Here is a 14,387-nt window from a genome sequence, read left to right as displayed (position 1 = left end):
TTAAAGCAAGATTCCGAGTCCTCAAGTCTAACCCACACATTTCTAAGCGATGGAAAACGTGTATTCAGACAGACAGAAAACTGAATGTTGTTCTCTCCCGTTTTCAGGTCAGTCACTGCTCTCGGGAGCTGGGAAAGCTGGTCTCCACCTGGACTGCCTGCTCCCACCTCCTCACACGCGCTCCCTGACTGGGCCGCAGCTCAGCTCCATGGAGGCTGGAGGGCCCCCTGCACTGACCCACAGAGGCTGCCATTTGAGAGGGAAGTGGCTTGGTCTCTAGCCCAAGGGTCCGTGTTCCAGCTGGACGCACAGTGGGGGCTGTCTCCCCCGGTTCCCTGGCTGCCTGTCTGACCCCCGGGAACCCCTCTGAGGAGGAGGCTGTGTGCAGGGCAGGTTACTTCTCCTGCAGGAATGCCCTGCGCCCATGGACCACCCATCACTCACTGCCATGACTGGGCCAGTCTCTTCAAGCCTTGCCAAGCCCGGGTACGCTTTGCTTGCAGACCCCTCCCCTCCCCAGCTGTTACTCTGGACATCGCATGATAGGTCCTGACACGTGGGAGGCAAGGATAGGAGGAGAAAGGAGTTTGGGACTGGTGAGGGGACGGGGTACCCTGGCCCGGCTTCAGGGGCCAGCTACGAAGGCAGCCTCGGGGAACGCGGGCACGGCGACCAGCTCTGACCATCGGAGCCCTCCATCTGGAAACTGGTTCTGTGCCCTGAAGGCTGGCAGAGACAGGCCTGAGCCGGCCCGGTCCCTGTCACAGCAAAACACGCAAGGCCTTCCCTTGTCAACAGTGCCCAAACCTTAAGAGGGGTGAGAAGATACAACAGCAGAGCAAGAGGGATCGTTAGGAAAACCACTATCTCAGTGTTCAAACATAACTTCCAATCATTACAAAGTAAACGAACTCCCTACACTTCCCAAACTCTGTTATTAGCATTATCCCCTCATCACCTCGCAGTCCTGAAGGGGGAAGAGGAAACTGAGGCCCAGGGAAGGTAAGTCATTTACCCAAGGGAAAGGGCCTTACCAGGTCCTACTGATTTCATGTGCAGGACACACACACACGTATGTACATACACACAGGTGCCTACGTACACACACACACATGCACACACGCAAGCATGCACACACAGGTGCCTGTGTAACACATGTGCACACACGTGCACACACACAAGCATGCACACACAGGTGCCTGCGTACACACACATGCACATACACAGGTGCCTGCATAACACATGTGCACACACGTGCACACAGACATGCAAGCATGCACACACAGGTGCCTGCATACACACATGTGCACACACGTGCAAGCATGCACACACAGGTGCCTGCGTAACACATGTACACACACGTGCACACACACGCAAGCATGCACACACAGGTGCCTGCGTAACACATGTACACACACGTGCACACACACGCAAGCATGCACACACAGGTGCCTGCGTACACACACGCACACACACGTGCACACACACACAAGCATGCACACACAGGTGCCTGTGTACACACACGCACACACACGTGCACACACACACAAGCATGCACACACAGGTGCTTGCGCACACACCTGTAGACACACACACGTACTAGCATGAGTGCTCTCGGCTTGCAGAGAAGCCCTCCAGCCGTGTGTGCAAAAACAGCGCTGACTCCATGGTGATAATGAGCCCAGTGGCCCGAGCTGGCAATCTGTCCAGATTCATGAAATATCTTTCAACAGAAAATGTGAGAGGAGAACACAAACCGTCCGGCGGCTCAGGAGCACGCTATGCATGCTACAAAAAAAAAAACAAGGCCGTCCGCATAAATAGTTCACGACAAGAACTGAACGGACGCCAAAGAAACATCTGGGACAACAGATCGCAGCAGCCTGTGGTTTCTAGTGGGAAAGTCACCACAGAGAAACGAAACACAACCAGCCGGCGATGCTCAGGTTTCAGTCTCACGTGTGCTTACTGAGCACCTCTGGCAGGCTGGTGCTAAATGCTTTTTCTAGGTGTTTACTACACAACTGGGCAATTTCCAAGGGGTCCGAATCACATACGCATGCTTTTCTTGCCACTAAACACTTGATTTCTATTTCAAACAACAGAAACCCAATAACACTGTTAAGAGTCGACTCAGATAAAATCAGGATTTTTTTTTTTCTTTTTGCCACATTTATCTGTTACCTAATATGGCAAGAAATGGACGGCTCACCGAGCTCCCGATCCCAGCTTCTGGCATCAGCCCAAAGACAGCCCACGCGTTCCAAAGCAAATAAGCTATAGATTTGTATGGACGGTTTTCATGACGTTTGCTTCACGACTGACATGTGGAAACAGGCCATCCTTTCCAGCACCGACACCACAGGGGTGGACTCGAGAGCTCCCGAGACGCCTGTGGGACCCGTTATCTGCCCGACATTCTCCTGCTGAAGGGCTCGGCCACATAGCTGAGCGCCACACAGTTCTGTCCTGTGGTGACCGACTGCTGACAACTGTCAGCCCCTTTCCAGGCACACCCATCCCACGGCGTGCATGCTGTCCTTTGTGGTGTCGTAACTGCGTCCGTCCCAGGGTTAGCCTGGGTCCCCGTGCGTGACAGTGTGGGGTCCCCACTTTCCCCCATTCCACAACAGAAGGTACTGCCTGGTGACCCTGCAAACCTCCCACTGACCCCAGTGGAGGGCCTGCCACATGTGGACTTGCAAGCGAGGTCCCACGGCTGCCATGCCTTTCCCCGTGCCTGGTCGGCCTGTGCCCACAGCAAGGAGGGCAGCAAACCTTCAGAGGCTGCTCCTCTGGCTGCTCTCCCCAAAGGCCTGGCCCCGGACCAAGAGCTGGGCACACACGAGCTGGGCAGCAGAACTGACAGGGGCCAAGCCCATCACTTCATGCCCATCCCGGCTGCCGCAGGCTGCCCCCAACCGCGCCGTGCTAAATCCTTTAGTTCAGGGCTTCTCAACTTGACTGAGCATACGAATCCCTCAGGGGAGTGGCAGTCCTCTCCCCACGGCAGCTTCACAGTGACAGTGCCCACCCGTCTGTCCCCAAATCCCGGGCAGGTGTCCTATCTCCCCTGTGATCGGCTCTAATGTGCAGCCAGGGCTGCCGGCCACTCAAGTGGTGAAACACATGCTAGAAACATGAACGAGAGTTCAGTACAGTTATTAATGGTTCACTGTCAGGGCTGAATGAGGAAACAGAAGCAGAACGCGCAGTGTCTGTCCCTCAGGGGTGCTGCCTCCCGGACCAGTAGGGACACTGAGGTGGATGCACCACCTTGACCTCTCACAGAAACAGCGTGATGACAGGCCAGTGAGCAGTGCTGGCCGAGATGGCTCCCTGGTGGCCTGTCTCGTGAGTGGCTGGCTGTCTGTGCCCAGACTGCGGCCCAGCCAAACCCTGTGAGTCGAGGCCGAAAGCATCTCTGGACTTCAGCAAAGCTCTGTGTGGGGAGAAGGGGAGCTTGACCACAGCTGATCGGGACGGTGAGTCACATACGGGGACTTCCCAGCCAAAGCCCTCAGGGACTGCCTGGCTCCCCCAGGGCTATCACAGAGAACCCAGGCTGGAACAGTTAGGAAATGGGGTCCATTCAGTCAGCAAGCTGGGAACTCCTGCTGGTGACAGGGAATGACCTTCCTACGGCCATGCAAATAGGTATTTGCTCAATACATCAGTAGGTGAGGAAATGCAGTAATGAGTGGACAACGGAAGAGGGAGGGAGGGGGGGGAAAGCAGGAAAGGAGCGAACGAACGAACGAACGAACGAACAAAGCCTTGCTTGCACGCTTTTCCACCGCTAGACACTTCCACCTATTACAGTTTCCCGCTACACAGGACCAAAACGTTGACCCAGTCTCCGAAGGGAGGAGTCGTCGAGCAGAAACAGCCTCAGAGGGACATGCAGGAGGAACGGCCCCGTACACTCTTCTGCAAGCGTCCGGCCTTAACCTTCGTCACATCGGCATCCCGGCCAGCGCAGCGCCGGGCGTGTCCGGTTTCCACAGGTCAGCAGCCCCAGGGGGACTTGGGAGAACCATGAAGACACAGGAGAATCCGCTCCTCTGAGCTCCCTTTGGCGCTGGCTGCGCTGCTTCCCCTCGGAAGCCCAACCCTCGGGCACATCCAGTTCCAGGTGTGGCATCACCAGGTGTGGCATCACCAGGTGTGGCATCACCTGGAAAGCCCTGGGCCTCTCCTCGGCTCCCTGCCGTCCCTGTGAGCTGTGCTCAGGTCACTCTCAGGTCCACGGTTATTACTCCTGCAGCCTCTCCTCCGTCCCTGACACCAGCTCCATCTCCCACTCAATCCCGTGACCTGGGGAGCACATGACCCTGTGGCCAGAACCCCCACCCTCCCCACAGGGACCACCTCTCACAACGCTGAGGCTGCTCCCCCAGCCAGCCTGGGCAGACCTGGGGTTTGCCTGCCAGCGTCCCCTCTTCCTTTCAGTGACAGCACCCTGACTGCCTCTCCCAGCTCGTGGGTCCACAAGCCTTGGGTGGAGAGCTGGCCCCACATCCTGGCTCACATGCTCTGATGCTCGAGACACTGGAGCTGGGCAGGGCAGGTGGCCCAGGGGCCCAGGGGCCCGTCCTGGGCTCCCTGGAGAAGCAGTGCTTCTGTGGTGCTGCCCAGCCAGTACACACAGGCCCAGAGCTGCGAACACGCACGTCTGCTGTCAGAGGAGGAGAGCCTGCCTTTGACAGCCCTCCCAGGAGCCATTCCCGTTCCAGGTGTGGTGAGCGCCCCAAAGGACTAAAAGCAGCATCTCGAACAGGTATCGGCATCCCAAGTGCAGTGAGGCATTCTTCACAGCAGCCCAAGTACAGAAACGGCCCAGGCGTCACTGACACAGGGATGGACAGTGTGGTGTATATGTACGGCAGAGCTCCGTCACCCTTTAAAAAGAAGGGAAGCCGATGGCCACGGTGTGGATGCACTTAGATGCCACAGTGCCACGTGAAATAAGCCGGTCGCAGAAGGACAAACACGGCACGCACACCAGGAATCTAAAGCAGCCAAACTCACGGAAGCAGCGAGCAGAACGGGGGTGGCTGGGGCTGGGCTGGTGGGGGACGTGGGGAGCGGCTGCTCAGTGTGTATAAAGATTCATTGACGCTGGATGAAGGCATCCCGGAAATCCGCTGTGCGGCACTGAGCCTAAGCCAGCAGTGCAGTGTGACAGCAGGGGCACTTGGGAATGTGTTAAGAGACTAGCGCTCACGTTGTTACCACACACAAAAGAAAGAGGGAAGAGAGGGAAGAGAGGAGAGTGAAGGGAAGGGAAGGGAAGGGAAGGGAAGGGAAGGGAAGGGAAGGGAAGGGAAGGGAAGGGAAGGGAAGGAAAAAAGAAAAGCAAAAGCCACAAAAGGCAAGGACGTTTTCAGAGGTCATGGGTGGTTGTAGCTCCCTGACGGCAGTGGGCCACACCCCCTCTTTCCAGGCCTCAAAGGAAACCTGTCCAAGGGACAGGAGGGTTTCAGAGACCCTCGTCCCAAAACCGAAGGCTTCAAGTCATGCCTGAGCTTTCTGACTCCAAGTTTTATGGCCTCTCTTTCTCCCACTTTGCTGGCCATGAAGCCCAGCTCTGGCCTTGTCACGAGGGCCAGCTTTCGCTGAGGCCTGTGCCAGAGGCAGCGCTGGGCAGTGAGCTCCTCCACGCCCACCTCCTGGTGTACGTCCATGCTGGGGTATCACGTCACCCCAACAGCTCCCAGAGAGGCCCAGTCCTCCCTTCCACCCACAGGACACTTTTTCCTCAGAAGAGGAGCTGGGCCAGAAAGAGAGCTCAGAGGCCTGCCTGGTCACCATTCAGCCATCTGCTCCCACATCTTGAAAGACACCCTACCCCCAAGCTGGCTCTCACTGCCACGGCCACCATCCGGTGTCCACTCCAAGGACATTTCTGTCCAAATGTGGTTCACGCTGCCCCTTTGAACTCTGCCAGACACATGAAGACTTCCCACGTACATAAATGTGCACCCAACCCTGGTGAGTGGGTGAGCTAAGCTGTTGGCCGCCACTTCCCCGCCATCTGCCCCATCCTGATGGCGTTTCATCAAGCCACATCCTGTGGTCAACTGCAGAATGTGGGGAAAGGCAGCTCTTTCCAGAAAGGTGATTTCAGCTGTCAAGCCACCGCTTCCTGGGTGACCTATTTTTCTCACCCATCCCACCCAGATGCTTAACTTCATCAAGGTCCTTAGAATTTTAAGCGAGCTTTTCTACGTCTCTAGCCCAGAGTACGTCTTTCTCAGAGTGTGTTTCAGCATCGTTGCTTTGCACACACGTAGAGCTCGTGGCCAGGTCACACGTCCCCATTACAGAAGACAGAGAGATGAGACAACACACTCTGTCCTCACGCCTGAATGCTCTCTCGTCTTCCTCCCTTTCATACCAACACTGAGAACATGACTAGCATCGTCCAGAAACAGCTGTACTTCTGCCACATTTGACAATATCCGATTCGGGCTCATCATAAGGATTGTGGGCTCCATTGTATCTCCCCAGATTCACATGCTGAAACCCTAATCCCTGGGACCTCAGAGCGGGACTGTACTTGGACACGAGGCCTTTGAGGACGTGATTAAGGGGAAAGCTGTGCTCCCATTTTTACTAGGTTCCCATTTTTATTTTTCTTTGTCTCTTACACATTTCTGAGTGTCGTGCTCCTAACCCACTTTTCCCTGTGGTTTTATTTCAGTTTTCTGCACTGCAGATTTTTAAATAACACGTATGTGTGTTATAGCACAACTGACTGCCTTTAAATGTTCCCACGGAACTTCCCTTCAGGTCCTCAGGCCTGGGTAAGAAATATGTCACACACTGGACCTCACTACAGAGCATGGGATTCTGGGTAATGCATCAACACCGCCTCCTATTGTCAACGTCTCTAATTGCAGGTAAAACAGAGGAAAAAAGGGCTGTATTAAGAGTGAATTCTTAAAACGTGATAGGATAAATGACGCTGTTACCCAAGCCACATTGAACATAACCCTGTCCTCACCTTGGGGCCGTGTCTTCTGACCTTCAGCTTCCTGATCTGGTTCCTGGAAGAAATTTTTCTCCAGGGTCCCCCAGCCCCACAGAGGGAGCCACACTGACCTGTCATGGAGTTTTCCGAGGTGCACAGCTGCTCTCTCAGCTTCTCCACGTCATCAGGATGCACCTGTTCGTACAGCGTGCTCCCAAACCATTCCGACTGGGGCTGGTTCAGCACGGGCGTGACGGAGTCAGACACGTAGATGACGCGCCCGGTCTCGGCCGCCACGACAAACAGAAATCCATCAGCTGCTTCCAGGATGAGATGCTTCAGCTCCTGGGTCAAAAAGATCTGGATTAGGACAAGGACGAACACTGGCCCACGCTGGTTTCTTATTAGCAACCTTCACCTTCCATTCAGATACTCGTGGTGATATGCACATAGCTTTGGAGCCTTTGTTTGCTTTTTTTAGTTGGAAAATGAACTAAAAAAAATGCACAGGGCTTGTATGAGCCCTGAGATTCAGCTACTTTAGACACTGTTAGGCCAGTCTTAACTCGTCTTCCCTTAGGGAGAGAGGAAACATCCGCTCAGGGGAACAGGGGAGCAAGGGGTGATCACCAGAGAAGGTGCCGGCTGTCACCTGCATATTCAAGCTGCAGACATGTCACTGGAACAGAAGGGCCTGGTACAAAGGTGCTCACGGCAGGAAGGGAAGGAGAATGGGAAAGTGAGCAGAGGGGAGGAAAGGGGCCACATGTCTCCCCAGCTGCCACTCGCCACGCTCCCTTCCTGTAGTTTCTGAGCTGAGGGCTGGCACTGAGTATAAGAATATCACCTTGCATGTGCGTGTCTGTCAGAGTTCCAGAACAATTTGACAGCTGACATCTCAACAGACTCTCAGGGTGATCCCAGGAGGTGGCAGGTCATATAGCATTGCCCAAGTCACTTTACAGCGAGGAGAGAGGTGAGTGCACCAGCCCTGGGTCCACACTGACTCAGCGGGTTCAGGCCTGGCAGCGAAGCAGGAAGGAAGTGGCTTGAGATCAGTGAGCGGGCAGCAGGAAGCCTTGGCAGCCGCCCGCGAGGGCCGTGGATGGGGCAAGATCAACTTGGTTACCATGAGCTGTTCTCTCTCTGCAGCGCCTGAGGGCAGCTCAAATGTAGCTGCCTACCCATGTCATTCTCACAGCCAGCCAAGGAGTCCCCCTGCCCGCTCAATGACACGGGCTCCATTCCTGCCCACCAAGGAACTCGCTCCCACGTGCGCCTCCCACCACCTCCCACCCAGCTCAGGCCCCAGAGAACAAAGGTGCTCGGAACCCTTTGTTCCAAGACGTTCACAGTGGAAGGCCCTCTGCAGGCGAATGGGGCGACCTCGTCCCCCACTGGGTCGAGACTGTGGACCTGCTGGTGAGCGGCACGTGGGGCTTCAGGAGCGTCTCCGAGCCCCTGGCTAGGTCAGAATTCTAACGCCCTCTGCCTGGGAGAAGAGGGGGATCGGACTGTGTCTAAGGGAAGGTTTACTTAGTTGGTTTCTCTTGCTTCGCACTTCTGTGTGTCCTAGATGCTTCCTTAGCTCAGAACTGGGTCAGTGTTTTTATTTTCAGTATTGGGAAAAGCTTCCTTACAGGAAAGACTATAAGGAAGATGGACAATGTGTCTGGGAAAGCAGACGATTCTGTCACCGGAGCACAGGAAGTGGAGGCTGATGACCTCATTCACGTTTCCACAATTGTGTCCAGTCTGCGAGGGCTGTGGGAAGGTCTATGGGGACAGCGCCTCACGCTCGGCACAGGCCTCTCCTTCTCCATCCCCCTCCCCAGATTTTGTTTCCGGGAACACGTCACTCATTACCAAGATTCAGCTTTGCCTGCATTTCACAGTGAGGCCTAAGGGCCTGGGTTCTGGAGTAAAAGGAGACAACCCTCCGTGCTCCTGACTTTTTGCACCTTTGGGCCCCTGACAACACCGTCAGCTTCCGGTTTTTTTCCACAGGGATTTTTTTTCAGTGACATTTTTGTGGGGTTCAATGAGCTCTTGTGTGTGAAGGACCTAGTGAGGGCCTGACACACAGTGGGCGCTCAACTACTGTAGCCACTGTATCGTCAACAAGTGCCATGTGACCGAGAGAGAAGTGGGTGGGGCGCTGACGTGCACACCACCTTCTCAGCCCTCTTCCGTCATCCCTGCTGGCTTCAAGATAAAGAGGTTCATTCCAACTGTTGACCCAACAGGCTTTCTTTGAGAATGGAACTCATGGACAGAAAAAGCTTTGTACTGGTCCTAGCAGTTAGTAGCTGCGTAATCGACCTCTGCCTGGTTACCTACCAGCTACGAACCCCTCATTCCACCCAAGTCCCGCTTTCAGCATCCTGCTCTCGTCGCGGTCCTCCGTCACCACAGCCACATGCGGTGGGAGCGGTCACCGCCTCCCTGTTGACATGGGAACCACCCTGTTCCATGTGCTCCCGGGGACGGCCACCCCACAGCCACACGGTCCTGACACCTGGACGCCAGGCACGACGTGGCCACGCCCTCTGCCTCTCCTGCCTCCAAGGCTCCGCACTCACTGTTCTCATGTGGAATCCTCTCGGGTGCCCCTCTTTCAGGCACATTCTGGGGCGCCTTCACAGCCGCCAATGCTGCCTCTTTCCCTGGATACCCCCCACCCCCGAGGACCCCTCCACGCGCTCTCACTTTGGCCACCCTCCCGGTGCCTCCTACAGCAACACGCTGTCATGCTTCCCCACCCACCACCTCACACAAAGTGCTTTCAAACCCATCAGCTCCTCCATCCTGCAAAAGTGTTCATCTCGGACACGAGCAAACTGAATCAGCTAAGCGCGTTTGCCCACGTGTCCCACGACCAGCGTGTGACCAGGACTCAGAACACAGCCAATCTCGAAAACCCCATCCCACTAACCATTTCACAGGCTTGCGCTTCCCAGCTATTCACAGGCGAGGGGGGCTGTTAACATAGGGCTTTGGGGTCCCACCAGGCAGTGCCAACTCCTGGCTTTACCAGCGAGCAGCTGAGTGACTCTGGACAAACCGCCTGAACTTCCTTTATAAAACAGGGATGAATGACGGCAGCGGAGTCCTTGGGCCTGAGTCAGCAGGAAACGAAATAACGCACAGAGAGGCTTGACTCCGACCAGGCCGGGAGACAGCGCCAGCTCTCGTGTCCTTGTCACTATTATTACAACTGCTACCAAAGCGTCCATCGTGAGGACGGCCACCGGGACCCCAGTGCATGGGAACTGTGGGACTGTCGCTGGCTTGTCCCCGCGTCAGCACGGGGAGCGCACTGCTCAGACACTGAGCACAGGTTTGGGTGACGCCTCAGTAAGATCCACAGCACACGTGGAAGCAGAAGACGCAAAGGTCGGACATACCCCGCAGACAGTTTCCCGGTGAAGTGTGACGACAGAATGTCTGCCTTCCTCCCTGCCTCAGCCCCGAAGCCCGCAGCTTCCCCACGGGGCTCGGCTCAGCCGGGGGCCCCTCCGGTGACGACGGGGGAGGGACAGGTACCTGCTCCGTCAGGAAGGAGGGCTTGTAGGCGCCATCCGTGGACTTGTTCCCCGTGCCCCGCATGGACTTCATGTGTGACACTGCCATGCGCAGGATGGTGAGCTTGTCCGGCTTCCGGGCCAGTGCGCTGCACGTGGGCACCATGTCCGACAGCTCGGTGATGTACTGTGTCATCTTGTTCCGCCTGCGCCTTTCGATCTCACTGTGGTTCTCTCTTCCCGAAAGCACGAGACCAGGAGGGGGGAGAAGAGAAGCATCAGACAGGGGTTACTGGCCAACAGGATACGACGGCACGCTGATAACACCCAGTCACCAAGAAACAGGGGACGCATCACGGCCGTGCTCAGAAGACCCTGGGCAGAGCGGGTCTCAGACCCCAAGCGAGGTTGTCTGGGTGGGGGCAGCACAGGCTCCTGCACATGCCTCTGTCCCACGTCTAAGTGTGTCCTGAAATCGTCTCACTGTTTCCCGGGTACCTAAGGGCTTTGTAACAAGCAGAAAGAACTCAGACACTCTCCCTCTGCTGGGAGGGGACAGCCGGAAGCAGACTGGTCAGCAGCCATAACCACCGGCAAAGTGGGGGGCGGGGGGACAGACTCAGGTACCTCTCTGAGCAGCTCCCATGAGCCACGGCTGACGGGTCCATCAGCTATGCCTCTGTGATGGAGCTGGTGGCCCGGGGCTCCCACACCCTCAACCCTGGGAACCCCAGCATGTGTTGGAAGCACGTCCCATCTTTTTCTCTTATTTTCCCTGTTTGGGGGAAAGGATATGGTCCACAGAAGCCGAGGTCTGAACTATACGTAAAAACGGGCTCACTGATGGGCTTGTGAGATAATGGTACCGAGTCCAGCGTTTCTGTTTCTTAATGACAGGACCCAATACAATGAGCTCTCTGCAGCCCTGCCATGTCACCTCATCACTGACCCGGGCCGTCAGTGCCCAACATACGCCACTCCACAAGTCTCTTCCGTTTTCTGTGCTGAGATCCCAGGAATCATTATTTCCTGAGTCAACATGGATGGAAGGTTATCTGAAGGGGAATTCTGATCCAGAGACATCAAGTCTGTTTCCTCATTCAGGGAGGCTGCCTACAACGGGAGCGACGGGGCGGGAGACACACACCCTACGTCTGAGATGAGCTCCCTTTCAGGAACAGAGCACCCTGTCCTGTCACAACCTGCCCTCCAAATGCGTGGACATCCGCGCTGAGGTTCTGTCTGCACCGAGGGACAAACAACACACACTTGTGTTTCGTGAGACCCTCTAGCGCCATCAGAGCTCAAGTGCCCTCCATCTCCTCGCGACTCCGGCACCCAACGTTCTCATCTCAGGGAGGAAGTGTCCATCGACTGGACTGGGAGGCCCCAGGCAGCCCTGGAATTGTAGCAAGATGCGTGCTCCTCATGGATTCAGGGGAAGTGCGTTCCACACACAACCACATCATGGGTGCAAGGAACCACAGCCCAAAGGAACGGCCGTGGGGAGGTCCGCAGGCCTAGGGCTCCACACGGACCTCGTTCTTCAAAAAACGTTTTTACAATACCCGAGGCTGTCACTCCAGACCAAGGCTGTGGATGCCGCAGGAAGGTATCCGCCCCCTGGGGCAGGCTTTCAAGTTCATCCACAAACAAGCCTCAGGGACGTTTGGATGATGGGGAGAAATGTGAAGGCGGACCCTTCCATAAATAAATTGAGTGCAGATGGGGATTTTGCAAAGACGGATGGAACGGTTTGTGCCTTTCTCTCAACGTTGCCAAACTTCCTACTGAACTTTTCTCTCAACACTGCCAAACTACAACTGAAACAAAACCAAAAAAATAAAGAGGAGGAGGAAGAAGAAACAGGCACAGGGCTGGGCTGCCTGGTCCTTCGTGGGTGTACTACACAGACCACCCCGGCACCTGTGACCCGGTGTCCTCGCTGGGAGGCGGTCGTGCCCAGGACAGCCACACGGCCCGCCTACAGGAGCTGTCACCTGGCCAGCAAGTGACCCAAGGCCTAGGAGCTCACAGCCTAATTTTATACCTGCCCCCACCAGAGCCACTAGGTTTCTTTTATTTCTCCTTAGTTTCTGTGGTAGAAAACGAGGCCTTATCTTGATTGTTTTTCTAGACATGAACTCTAGGTCTGTCTTTTAAGAAGGAATCCATTAAAACTGGCAGTAACTGTTTAATTTTAAAAGCCAACACATTCAATACCTTGTTACTTAAATTTCGATAACCTAGGCTGGGATGTGGCAGGGCTGCTCCTTAGCTCCCTGCCACCGGGCCCAATACTGGCACAGAATGAGGGACAAACCAGGGGACCAAATTACAGGCAGGGGCTTTGTCAACGACAAAGGTGACGGCTGGCTACCGGCCTCTTTAAATTGAAGGAATGTAAAGTAAACTCACCTTGAAAATTTGCTGGGACCCTCACCATCTTCATCGTCAAAGTCCATTCTGGAAAGTCAAGATCACAAGTGAGCATCCTGACACGTGGGACATCTGACTGGTGACATGAGCTGCTGGCAGAGGGGACTTTACTTGAGTCAATGGCTGTCCTAGCGCCACAGCCCTTGGCAGAGCAGGAAAACATGTCTACACCGTGATCAAGCCGGTTCGGGACAAGAAAAGGCAGAATGAAAGGTCTTCAGGCCGAACGCTGGGATCTCATAGTTGGGAACGTTTGCAGAAGTGCCGAAGGCTCGCCTCGTCCCCTCGAGAGCCCGCTACAGGCCACCCTGGATGGCTCAGGCTGAGCTGTGAGGCTCCCTGTGCCTCGCCTCCCACCTCCCAAGGGACAGCTGCTCCCCTCCACACCGCTTATTCCACATTGAGACGTCCCCTTTTCCTTTCTTTTGTGGTACATTAACAGAGTAAGAAAGCTCAAGGGGTTTTGAGAACAGGAAGTTTTAAGAATAAAGGGATTCTGAGGAAAAGACAACGTCCTACTGGTTTGCTACGGGAGAACTTGGCTGGTCTCGGTGAGTCAAAGTGAAAAGGACATTTAAGGTCATTATCTCATGAGGTCCAGGCCCAAGTGATGGATGTGGAAGGAGAAAGGCTTGTTCGGGGCCCACGCCGCTCACTGTGGCTGTGTGCTTGTTGAAACTCCCTAAATAAACACTCAGATTCCCACTTTACTGGGCCTCTCGGTATAAACATAAAACAAAAGGTCTTGATAGGTATTTGTTTCAATACCACCCCAAACTCTCTTCCTCAAGAAACCAGCCCTCTCCAGTGAGAGTTCAATTGCCACTGAAGATGCCACAGAAGAGGGGTCCTTAATTAGTACAAAGTTCACCCGGTGTCTCTGGGAACAAAGTGAGAAGTAGTTCAGAGGTCTTGGCTCTCGGGGACATTTGGGGGAGTGGGGCTCCTTGGGGAAGAAGGTCTCAGACCCACTGTGCTCCCTTCTTATTCCTCGTGGGACTCAGGGACTAAGTGAGGCACAGTCCCCATGGACCCCAAGGAGAAGGGAGACCATCCGCCTGAGAGCCGAGACCGAGAAGCTGCATGTCAGAGCAGCTGGGGACAGAAACAGAGGGTGCGTGTGTGACAGACCACAGCTACGGATGGAGCCAGAGCTGCTGGCCCCTTTCTCATAGGTTTGTCATCCCTACCGCACCCGGTTCCTAGGGCGGGGGCTCCCGTGGGGAATGGGTGACTTGGGAGGCACAGGACACCCCGGCCACCAGGCAGTGGCCAGGCTGCGCAGGCACGTCCCTCAGGAGATGCAGCGTGTTCTTGGGGCAGCGTGGGGATGGGGGCAGGGATTACAGAGGGCACTTTCTTCTTTACAGTGGTGTCACGTGTTTGCTTTCGGTTGGTTCTCTGTGCTGCGTGGCCAGAGTGCTCATCTGGGCTTCAGTCTCTTTGGG

The 14,387-nt window shown here is 55.4% G+C and overlaps 1 protein-coding gene across 12 annotated transcripts in view; it reads right to left on the bottom strand.

The window, feature by feature from the left end:
• ARNT2 (aryl hydrocarbon receptor nuclear translocator 2) overlaps positions 1-14,387 on the bottom strand; it is a 101,828-nt gene that overhangs the window by 53,387 nt on the left and 34,054 nt on the right. For all 12 annotated transcript variants that reach the window (XM_074317798.2, XM_074317790.2, XM_074317791.2 and 9 more), the window contains 3 exons: positions 12,919-12,966; positions 10,523-10,736; positions 7,108-7,321 (listed from right to left, as the gene is read on the bottom strand). In XM_074317798.2, coding sequence (XP_074173899.2) covers positions 7,108-7,321; positions 10,523-10,736; positions 12,919-12,966 — 476 coding nt within the window. The remainder of the gene's footprint in view (positions 1-7,107; positions 7,322-10,522; positions 10,737-12,918; positions 12,967-14,387) is intronic.

This window comes from Rhinolophus sinicus, chromosome 13 (assembly GCF_057876585.1).
Source record: "Rhinolophus sinicus isolate RSI-liver-muscle chromosome 13, RSI-T2T, whole genome shotgun sequence".
NCBI classification, from domain to species: Eukaryota; Metazoa; Chordata; class Mammalia; order Chiroptera; family Rhinolophidae; genus Rhinolophus; species Rhinolophus sinicus.
The sequence above is the reverse complement of the archived record's forward strand: the minus strand, read 5'-3'. Positions and strand labels throughout refer to the sequence as shown.